The 10,736-nt window shown below is 42.9% G+C and overlaps 7 protein-coding genes across 7 annotated transcripts; 5 read left to right on the top strand and 2 right to left on the bottom strand.

Moving 5' to 3' along the window:
• Positions 1-241: 241 nt before the first annotated feature.
• Positions 242-721, top strand: MMF1 (Protein mmf1, mitochondrial; the record flags this gene model as incomplete). The annotated part of the gene is made up of 1 exon (XM_041283667.1): positions 242-721. One exon carries the CDS (start codon positions 242-244, stop codon positions 719-721), a length of 480 nt encoding a protein of 159 aa, XP_041134619.1.
• Positions 722-1,539: 818 nt separating this feature from the next.
• Positions 1,540-2,145, top strand: RPL34A (60S ribosomal protein L34A; the record flags this gene model as incomplete). Its single annotated transcript, XM_041283666.1, has 2 exons — positions 1,540-1,669; positions 1,832-2,145. 2 exons carry the CDS (start codon positions 1,540-1,542, stop codon positions 2,143-2,145), a joined length of 444 nt encoding a protein of 147 aa, XP_041134618.1.
• A 136-nt stretch (positions 2,146-2,281) lies between these two features.
• BRETT_005183 (uncharacterized protein) lies at positions 2,282-2,872 on the bottom strand (the record flags this gene model as incomplete). The annotated part of the gene is made up of 1 exon (XM_041283665.1): positions 2,282-2,872. One exon carries the CDS (start codon positions 2,870-2,872, stop codon positions 2,282-2,284), a length of 591 nt encoding a protein of 196 aa, XP_041134617.1.
• Positions 2,873-3,960: 1,088 nt separating this feature from the next.
• Positions 3,961-4,944, top strand: BRETT_005182 (uncharacterized protein; the record flags this gene model as incomplete). Its single annotated transcript, XM_041283664.1, has 1 exon — positions 3,961-4,944. One exon carries the CDS (start codon positions 3,961-3,963, stop codon positions 4,942-4,944), a length of 984 nt encoding a protein of 327 aa, XP_041134616.1.
• A 1,752-nt stretch (positions 4,945-6,696) lies between these two features.
• Positions 6,697-8,412, top strand: BRETT_005181 (uncharacterized protein; the record flags this gene model as incomplete). The annotated part of the gene is made up of 1 exon (XM_041283663.1): positions 6,697-8,412. The coding sequence occupies one exon, from the start codon at positions 6,697-6,699 to the stop codon at positions 8,410-8,412; it is 1,716 nt and encodes a 571-aa protein (XP_041134615.1).
• Positions 8,413-8,571: 159 nt separating this feature from the next.
• BRETT_005180 (uncharacterized protein) lies at positions 8,572-8,766 on the bottom strand (the record flags this gene model as incomplete). The annotated part of the gene is made up of 1 exon (XM_041283662.1): positions 8,572-8,766. One exon carries the CDS (start codon positions 8,764-8,766, stop codon positions 8,572-8,574), a length of 195 nt encoding a protein of 64 aa, XP_041134614.1.
• A 563-nt stretch (positions 8,767-9,329) lies between these two features.
• BRETT_005179 (uncharacterized protein) lies at positions 9,330-10,346 on the top strand (the record flags this gene model as incomplete). The annotated part of the gene is made up of 1 exon (XM_041283661.1): positions 9,330-10,346. The coding sequence occupies one exon, from the start codon at positions 9,330-9,332 to the stop codon at positions 10,344-10,346; it is 1,017 nt and encodes a 338-aa protein (XP_041134613.1).
• Between the last annotated feature and the right edge of the window lie 390 nt (positions 10,347-10,736).

Genomic DNA, 10,736 nt, shown 5'->3' with positions numbered 1-10,736 from the left:
CAAAAAAGTGTTTGCCGAAATCTGCAGGCATCTCCGGTAACGGAATTTTGGTATTTCTTATCCTCGAAAACTCAGGAAAACCAAAAAAAAATTAAATTAAAAGCGCACACAATCAAGTTTCAAAGTATTTACCAGCCACTTTTCGCTGCTCAATTGGCGGAGTATACGACACAACTCCACCTCGATAGAAAATCCATTAAAGGCCGTTCTCTCCACAATTAACCAGATTCAATTTATAACCATGTCGTTCTTCGCAAAGGCAGCAAAACAGTCATTGAGACTCAACCAAAGATTGGCTTTTACCGCTCGTCCAAGTTTATTCAGAATGGCTTTATCCAGCAAGGTCACCCCTGTCAGCTCTACCAGAGCTCCTCCAGCTGCCGCTTCCTACTCTCATGCCATTAAGGCCAATGGATTCGTCTTTGTTTCCGGCCAAATTCCATTCACAGTTGATGGAAAGCCAGTTAATGGTGATTTCAAGGCTAAATCTGAACAGGTTATCCAGAATGTCTTAGGAATTGTCGAGGACTCCAATTCATCTCTTGAGAATATCATCAAGTGCAACATTTACCTCAGCGACATCTCCAAGTTTGGTGAGTTCAACGAGGTGTACGCTAAGTACTTCAACACTCACAAACCAGCCAGATCTTGTGTTGCTGTCAAGGAGTTGCCATTGGGTGTTCCATTAGAGATGGAAGTTGTTGCTCTCGAGAAGAACTAAGACAGCTTTCATTAACTAGATCTCGGTTTTGCAGGTCACGTGATCTATGGTATCTACTGCTTTTATAGTATGAATACAGTTTTTTCGATAAATGATCTTTTAATTTCGTAGGCATAACATTTCGTAGAGCTCACGATCGTTTATATTGCCATTTATGTGGGAGCATTTATCACTTAACGTGCCACCTCTCTCGATCCTGATAGCCTGATAAGCGCATTTTATGCGGCTGTGGCCGCATCACGTGACTTTGCTTAGTTTAAAGCAAAAAATAAAATGAAATGTAGGCAAGCCCTTTTTCTCAAAAAAATGGTTAACCCTCACACCTCTAGCAGTTATTAAGCTGGTAAAAATTTTTTGCTCGACTAGCCTCAGTGCTGGAGCGAATTTCAAATTTCTCTCAGGATGATAGGTGAAAAAAAAACATATTGCCAGAGATAGTTCAAGACGATATCTCTTTAACACAAGTTTGCAAAAGCTTTAGGTATCTGAAAAGACCAATCACAGGCAAATAAGAACTTCAAGATGGCTCAGAGAGTTACCCTAAGAAGAAGAAATCCATGTACGTATTAAATATGGGGCGGTTTATGTCGTCGTTAACAAGTGTCAGGAGCAATGAAGTCAATGTTGTAGAAGATGAAGGTTTGGTTGTTAATTTGGGATATGGGTGAACATACTTGACAAGGGCGCAAAACAGAGGTATCAACAATTATATTCATGTTTATTACAGTGCATCAACATAAAGCGGTTTATGAATTAGTTCAAAGCAGTATCATGATATTATGACAAGCAAGGAAGTAAGAGCTCGCAAATAGAAGGTCATGCAGTTGGAAAATCACAAGGCAGCAATCTTACAAGTATCATCTGTTGGTGTGCAGACTGTACAGAAAGACGTTTACAACAAACAAACTAAAGATCAGGTCGGATTGAAGGAAGATGCAACCATTATATGTAATTGTTCTTCTAGACACACACGTTGCATAATTTATCGAGTGTGGACATTAAGGATGAGATTTCATTACTTCATATCGGCAAACGGGCTTATTGTGACTGGGCACAACCCATATACTCTCAAGTAACATGGAATACTAACATATCCTCTTTTTATTTCAGACAACACCAAGTCTAACCAGATCAAGGTTGTGAAGACCCCAGGTGGAAAGTTGGTTGCACACCACATCAAGAAGTTGGCCAGCAGACCAAAGTGTGGTGACTGCGGTGTCCCTTTGCCAGGTATTGCCGTTTTGAGACCAAGACAGTACGCCTCAATCTCAAAGACTCACAAGACTGTTTCCAGAGCTTACGGAGGTTCCAGATGTGCTAACTGTGTCAAGGACAGAATCATCAGAGCTTTCTTGATTGAGGAGCAGAAGATCGTCAAGAAGGTTATCAAGGAGCACGAAGAGAAGGAGAAGAAGCAGAACTAAGTGGTTTAATAGTGATTTTATGTCGTTGTATGTAACTTTCTTTGCGTGGTGTTTCGCATTAATTATAGATATAACTATCTAGTTGAGTTTGCTTTTACTGTCCGGAGCAGGTGTGTAAGCCGTGAAATTTCGTATTTTACGTCGAAATGGCGCTGTATTCTTCTATGTAAAATCTAATAAGAGCCTTGTAAGCAGTTTCATCCTCACATCTCAATAAATTCGCCAAGTCCACATTTAGCGGGCTGCTTGGCTCGGGATTCGATAGAAGCACTACTATAGCTAAAATGGCACTTTGCAACGTCCAGGCCGGCGACCATCTCTTCTTCAATATATCTAGGCATATTTCTCCTGTGTTAAAATTAACGTTTGGGTGTGGCATCTTGAAGCATTTACGAGTTATTGGTGCTTTTTTTGAAACTTCAATGTCTTTCTTATTACTTCTACCCTGCAGTTTCCTTATAGTCTCATCCGAAAGCACAACAAAGTAGATTGCCGGTGGTTCTAGTGGATAACTTCTTGGAATCTTGATATCAAGATCAAATGCTGTATTTTCGTAAGGCGTACTATCTGGCCCTTCAATTGTGGCACTCCACTCATACATATCCGACTGTGACGTTGGTTTCAATTCTAAAAGTCCAGACTTCCTTAATGAGCTATTCTTGGTTCCATGAAGCTCTCTCTGGACGTTTCTATACTCTTTTAAGAGTCGTTTTTCTGTAGAATTCATTGTGGCTCAACACCCCAGTGGGAAAGCATGAAATGTATGTCAATAACCTGGTTTCTGCAATTTCAAAGATAACTCTGATGTGGTACCAATACCGCAATGTCTGATTTTTTGTAGTTTTACGTTTCGCAGGAAATTGCGATTTCATTTAATGCATTTTATTGAAAGACTGTGCATCGTGTGTTCCTTGCATTGCTAAAATAATTGTGCACCGCCACATCTGTGAATAGTTATGATAGTTATGGCTCCATAAGCGTCGATTGACGTCTGTATATTCGTCGTTTCGTCACATTATTCAGTCTATTTTTAGCCGATAACAGCGCTATAAATCCCGAATGGTGTATTGTTATGGTATGGAGAGGTGGAATGTAGAAATTCCGAGGAAAATCCTAGAATAAAAAAAATGATAAAGCATCCTCTGTGCTTAGAAGAGTAAATAGTAAAGAAATTGCAGGGTGAGAGAAGGCACAAAACTCTGGCAAAGCAAGCCCAGAGACAGTTATAAGCAGTAAGCGGCAAATAAAAACAATATAGAATTATCGACGCGACGATCTTCAAAATTTTTGTGTGGGGTAAGTTGGAGAAAGAAGGCAGTAACGCAATAGCCGCCAGCATTCGCCCGATAAAACCAAAGTTTTATTTAATTAGCACTTTTTTTTAAATTAGAAGAATAGAAAATAAATAAATTCTGATTAGGGCTGAGGCGCGCACATCATCAGCAAACCGCCTGATTTCTGATTATGAAACATATAAATATGCACGTAAAGTATCAGCTAGTAAATTTCTCATTTCCGTGCATTTCTGCATGGGTTCTATTTCATTCATCTCGTTAGACCTCTTTATATAAGTTGTTTACACTTGCTGCACTGGTTGCTAGGGACAGAAATAAAAGTATAATAGATTTAATTTGGGACTTGGAACGTGATACTCAGAAAGATAAGCAAGATAACGGGAATATTAGGCATCGTATTTTAACTTATCCATTAAAAGATAAAAGCGAGAAAGGTGTTTAGAAAAGCACATTTGAAATTTTATCATTCACAGGACGTGGAATTTACTACAGACCGTACACTATTCGAAGTCCATCTACCATGTTTTGTACAAGCAGCAGAATATTACCACTTAAATACACATCGGGCTCTATTTTGAGCATAATACCACGCTCGGGACCCCAAGCAGTACGCTCAGTGAGATTTTCATCATCAAATTCACATCCAGATGAGAAAGTCAAGGTTGTGGCAGCTGCAAGAACATCGGAGACTCGTACATCAGGTACAAATTGCAGTAGTGACTCAAAAGCTGCCTCTAAGAAGCAAAAAAAGCGTGAATCTGTGAAACATCACAAAATCAGAAAGCAGGCCAGCCTAGAGTTCTCTCCTGCTACAGACTCGCAATCATTAAGCATGGATATGGGCTCCAAAAGCAGGGTTAGTTCATTTCCACGCGTTCCAAACACTTCCAACATCGATAAAGAGGACCTCTGCTTGGATATTCTATTCAGTGGATACAGACCACTTCGCCTGCCTTTAATCCGCTCAAAAGCAGGTATGACAGCTCAGGATTATCAAAACCAGGGGGAGTCAGAGTTTCCGCTAATGCATCAAACCGGAGCACGTTTTTGGGCCGATAATAAAACTGATAACTTGCCCGGATCGCTTTTGAAGAAGAGAAAGCAGTCGTCCACGATCAAAGATGACATGGAAAAGTACAGGGAGGTGAGCAAGAAGCAACTGAAGGAGGAAAAATACTACCAGGACGGAATCAGGAGAAGAAGAACGCCAATTTTTACTGTTTTCACGAATTCTGCCTTAGATACCCAGCAACATAACCTTGAGCTCTTCAATCTGCCCCTGAAAGTGGTGGAGGACCTAAGGCCATTCGAACCCACAAATCAGCCAGGCCACGAATTGTACAGAGACGATATAATCTATGTTAGAAAGTATGAAGCTGAGGAAAGAGAATCACAAAGACGTGAAAAGCTGAGACGGAAATACGAGAGGGATCTCAAGTTGGCCAAGAAAGGGAAAAAGCGCATAGTGATTGAGGATCCTGAAATATTCTTTGGTTACAAGTGATCCGGTTAATTTGTTTGTGGACACACATTGACATTATTATTGTTATTCATCGTTCGTCGATTGGGTTTTATCTTATTCCACTTTGAGCTCTGCATATCACCGTTTATTTCACTCTCAGGTGTGGCATCCGGTAGTTTTTCGTCGTTATCTTTGAAAGGCATGGTATAGTATGCCTTTTCTTTACTTTATGGGTTTTTTGTTCGTTTATATGTCAATAAATACCGTTTAACACGCATTTCGTATTCAGATTCAGATAAAACGGGTTTGAGGTTTTGTTTGCTTTCCCACCATAAACTTAGTTTCGACTTTTGGAGATTGTTTACGAGTTGCAGGTTATCCCAATAACAATTCCACTTCTTCTTAGTGCTTTGGCCTTGAATACTTACTTACTAGACTGCCCGTTGAGATCTGCACAGCCTTGAAATCCGCGAAAGAAATTTAGTGAAAGACGTTAAGATAGCAGCCGGATAGAAGCATGATTAGAGTTTGAGGAGTTAGTTGGGATATGGATGGAGAAAATTGCAATCGTATAGTTTGTTCAGATAGGTCATTTCTAAATCATACTCATTTTCTAAAGATTGGCATTTTCTAAATATTCTCTTCAAAAATTGTGTTTGTTCTATTGATTCTTGGCACATCGATCCAAAGAGAGGGAGTAAAAAAAAATTCGAAAACGAGAAAGGAGCATTGTTTTTATTCAGGGACTTTTGTTGGTCAGGGACCACGAACAGAGGAAATATCATGAAAACGGTATTTAATATTTTAAACAGACTATGGAGTGTTTCAAGGCGTATCTTCGAGTTCCGTGAGTAGCATTTATTCGTTTGTGTTTATTGCTTTATGTTTATGGCTTTATGTTTAATGCTTTATGTTTATTTGTTTATCGGTTCTATCATTTGTCTCGATTCTATTTACTGCTCCACCTATTTATTCATTTTTTATTGCACGCTCTGGACTGCAACAAAAGTTAATGAGAACATGTGGCTCTTGTTCTGGGGTGGTGCTCGTTCCTGGGCCGCGGTAAATCTAAATATGTCACCCAAAAAATAAATTGAAAATAAATTACCAATGCAAACCCCCTGTTTGTTTGTTCGCATCTCCCGGGCCTCGCCGCTTCCCGCTAATAATAATAGGGATAGTAATAATGCAATTAAAATAAAAATAAATTATTCGTTCTCTTTTTCCTCCTCGGTTTTCTCTGCCTCAATTTGAATTAGATACGCTTAACCTCAACATAAAACGTAAATAAAATAATTACTACATCTCAGCGGCATTTTTTTTAGACTTGCACCTGAGAGCATCCGGATACGAATCCACAAACACACATACACGCACAAAAGTTGCAAGGGTCCACAACACAAATTTGCCATTGGAACTTGCTGCCCCCTGCAAACAATTAATTAATCGCATTCAGTTCAGGGTAAGGTTGAGCGTCTAATTTCATTGATTTGTGTATCATTTCTCGGCGTTAGATTTTCACAGTATATCGGCCGGCACTTCCTCGCAGAAACAACAGTTCATCATTTTCCAATTATAGGCGTGAACAAATCTATGCCTGGATACGTGATCTCGTCAGCTTTGCTATACACAGACCCCGCTTTCCATATTTAAACCAGAAAGAAAGCATCATAATAAAAAAAAGAAAGACTGTTGGTGTTAATCCTCGGTTTCCTTTCCCGTGACAATCTCATACAGGGAGCACGCTACTACACCTAATTGCACACTCTCGCACAGGTGTAAGTAATCTAGCGGATGCTGCCCTCGCACAATACCATAACCCAGCCACAAGCAATTAGAGGTGCTGGCACTAACGGGCATGCAGGCTCCGATCAGCAGCCTGCCGCATTCAACTCGTCCTCAGTCAATGCTTCTTCGTCGTTTATACCGTCGTCATCGTTTTCCTCCTCTTACACATCGAGAAACGCGACTCCCCCATCGAATTTCGGCTCCATGCCGTTTACTGGGGCCAGCCCGTCGGCAAACCCACCTCCCACCTCGTTTTTGCATCGAAATTCGCTCGGTGCGTCCTCGGCATCGCGGCCGGGGTCTTACGACAGCACTGCCCAGCTCCGGACGCCCGCTGTAGACCCAACAGGCAGCTTTGGTGCACCGAACGGCACCAGGAGGAGCCTGCTCACGTCAAAATTACAGAATGAACGCCAGATCGGGCTTCTGCCTCCCCACCAGCAGCAGCAAAACGTGTCCTCGTTTTTTCAGCAGGGCTCCTTTTCGTCGTCCGTGCACTCGCAGTTTCTCCGCAACCACAAATACCAACCGCAGCAGCAGATACGACAAGATGTTTTGTCGTACCACAACACACCGACACACGTGAGCTCCTCGTACGGCAGCGCCGTGCTGCCCACCGTGGCCCCCGTTCAGATGGCCTCCTCATACAGTGCACAGCCAGGCATTCAGCCGGCCGGTGTCGCCTTCCCGCCCCAGCCAATGCCTGTTACTGCGACCACCGACGTTTCGCACGACATGGCCTACTCCACGACCTCCTCCTCCTCGGGTACGTTGTACCAGGACACGCAGGAGGCTGTCGACAGGCATGGAGGTGGAAAAAGCAGGGATGAGAGCCGTTTCCAGACCGAAGGAACGCCCAGAAACCCCTCCCGGTCGGCCGAACAGGGGGAAATTGGCCTTGTGGGGCAAACACAGCTGCAAATCCAGCACCCACACTTTATCTCGTCGTCGGCCCCGGTCCACGCGTCGTTCGGGTTCTCGCAGACGCCCTCCCGAGCCGAGTTTCCGGGCAATTACCAGGCGGTAAACGGTCCGACGTTCAACGCAGGCCAATTTTCGCTGCACCGCCCGCTGGCAGCCGAGGGAGACCACCTCAATATTGCGGAGCACCCGACCCAGGACCTCCTCTTGATGCTCTCGTCGTTGCTGCAGAAAATCGTCGAGGCAAACGACCTGCTGCACACAGAAACGTACGATCAGGATATTCTCGGGATGCAGGAGCAAGGAACGACCCGCGCCAACAGATTCAATGCCAGCGTGTTGGCGTTTCACGGCCGAAACATCCCGCCGATCTCCTTGCACGCGTACCTGGTCCGGATCCTCAAGTACTGCCCCATGACCAACGACGTGTTTCTCAGCTTGTTGGTTTACTTTGACCGCATTGCACACAATGCCAGCGAGCTCGCGGAGTCCAGAAACACCGGTTCGAGCCCGGGCAACGGCAAGCAACCGCCTCCCTTTGTTATCGACAGCTACAACATCCACAGATTGATCATCTCCGGCGTTACCGTCGCGTCCAAGTTCTTCAGTGATGTCTTCTATAAAAACTCCCGGTATGCCAAGGTTGGCGGCCTCAGGCTAGAGGAGCTGAACCACCTGGAGCTCCAGTTCCTCCTGCTTCTAGACTTCCGCCTCATGATCCAGGTTGAGGAGATGAACCGCTACGGTGACTTACTTCTCCGCTTCTGGAAACGTGAGCGCTTAAAATCCGCCAGGAGATGATCTGCCTCCTGCCTCTGCATCACTTATTCTCTTTTTATTTCTCTTTTACTGTGTATTGTACATGTCTGGACGTTGTAATATAGATAGCATTTCCTGCTTTCAGACACCCCTGCGTAGTTCCGTGAATTGAATAAATATCTCTATATACATTTTCTCTGCTCATCTCGAACTAGAATCACCGCTGTCTGCCGTCACGATCTTTCCCGTGACCTCCTGCTCGGCCGAAAGTTTCTCCTTGAGCTTCTTTTGCGCCTCGAAGTCGTCTCTGTTTGCCAGCTGCTTCTTCGACATGTTTCTCTTATTTAGTCGTGCCTGATCCTTTATCGGCCCCCACTTCAATGCCTGACAAATCATGAATATGTGTTAGTATCAAGTATCTGGCCAGACCGCTTCACTCTTTTTCCCGTACTTACGTCTCTCTCGGACTCCGTTAGCCAGTACACCCCTATGCACGTGGCTGTGCATAGACATATGCTAGCTGCAAGTGTGATTTTGGATGCTGTAGACATTCTATGAACAGAGAAGTTTGGGTATAATTGTTCACCACAGGGAGGTTATATGGACAAGTTAGCAAAAAGGAGCAAGAATTTATGTGATTTCAACCCTATCTACCACTATAATATTGTGAAATTTGTGTGTGTGATAAACAAGTTCTGTGACAAACTAGCTGGTATGGCAAGCTATCGGAGCTCTCCGAGAGTTAGATTTACTATATATTACGTTGATTCTTGATTCGCTATTTTTTTATTTTTTTCTTTTTTACTTCTTTTTCCCACTTTCCAAAAACAGTGCGGGGAAAAAGGGACTGCCTTCTGGCGCTTATTCACTCTCCATATATATATTGTCCTGCATTGTTATTGAAGCACCTTCTTTACTGTAATGACTTCTGTATCTCTTTTCAGCAATTAATATCCGCAATGTATTCTACTATGCAATTCAACCAATCAGAAGACGACTATCTCGGCTTTGCCGCCGACTGTTCATACGATGAAGCATACAGCATCATTTCAAGCTCAGATAGCAGTAGACAAGCATCATCAGCCAGTAGTGAGAATAGAATTTTCAGTACTCTTGGGACCTCATCAAGTGTTGCATTTGCAAATCTCCAGCCACAGTTTCTGGCAAAAGGAGGAAATGGAATTAAGAAGCCGTTAGCATGCAGTACAGCACTTTCGTTTGAAGCGTTTGTTGATAAAAGTGGAAGTCATGATACAAGAGACTTAACAGCAAAATCATTAACCTTGTCAAAGCCAGGTTCTGGCTGGAGTTTCAAAAGATTTTTCAGTATTTGGAATCAGCCCACCACGGATGGTAAGTATGGAGAAACAATTAAGAGGGAGATGGAATTGTTGTTTCAAACGCCGGATCTAGATCACATGACCGGAATTTACGACCTATATAACCGGTTTGGAACGGTGAAAGAGATGTATTTCACAGAGATGATCTGCCGGGCATTCATTATGGCGGGTGAAAAAAATATGAGTCTTTATTTCTTTTTGAATGCACACATGGGGATTTTTCCTCAATTGGAAAATAACTGGGGCCAGATCAAAAATGATCTTTGGAATGTGGATCCGAAATTCATGAATCCTGAAATAATAGACTGCAATCAAGACATCGAGCAGTCAGTCGAGTCAAAAGATTTGTTTACGAGCTATGTGAACCATCTGAGAGTGGAAAGAAAGTCCATTTTAGAGGAATTACTTTTGCTCAGCGGACCAGATGGAATTAAGGAGGAAGGCATGTGGAGAAATGTGCTGAGGTTTTCAGAGATGGTTTTCACAAGGACCGAGCCACCAAAGACCTGGTTGCAGAGGTTGAAGGAAAAGTTGAAGGGAAAGGTTGAGGGGGAAGAAAGAGAAGATTCTAGAAGCGAGGATAAAGAGAGTTCAGCCACTCCATACCGGTCACTTGACAGGCTTGATTACCCATAGGATGGATGGAAGAGGTTAGTAATGTGAGGTTCTTAGGTAGGCTATGAAGTGTAGTAAGAGTAAAGGTAGACACAAGGTGGGGGGAGAAAAGAGAAGAATAAAAACGAAAAATAAACGAAAAATAAAAAAGTAAAAACGAAAAATAAAAGCGAGATGCCCAGAAAAGATGAAAGAAAAAATTGGAGGATAAATTTCACCGAATGCCAAGGGTTGAAGTGTTGATGATTGGATGAGAGATTGACGAGGCGGCAATTAAAGCGTGATATAGCAAGCATTGATATACGAGCAGCCTAGAAGGCGGATAGAATAGAAAATATAACTAGCAAGATTACTGGGAACAGACGGAAACAGAAGTCTGTCAGAAAAGGCAGAAGTAGGAAGGAGAAGGAG

Source organism: Brettanomyces bruxellensis, chromosome 2, assembly GCF_011074885.1.
Source record: "Brettanomyces bruxellensis chromosome 2, complete sequence".
In the NCBI taxonomy this organism is placed as follows: domain Eukaryota; kingdom Fungi; phylum Ascomycota; class Pichiomycetes; order Pichiales; family Pichiaceae; genus Brettanomyces; species Brettanomyces bruxellensis.
The sequence above is the reverse complement of the archived record's forward strand: the minus strand, read 5'-3'. Positions and strand labels throughout refer to the sequence as shown.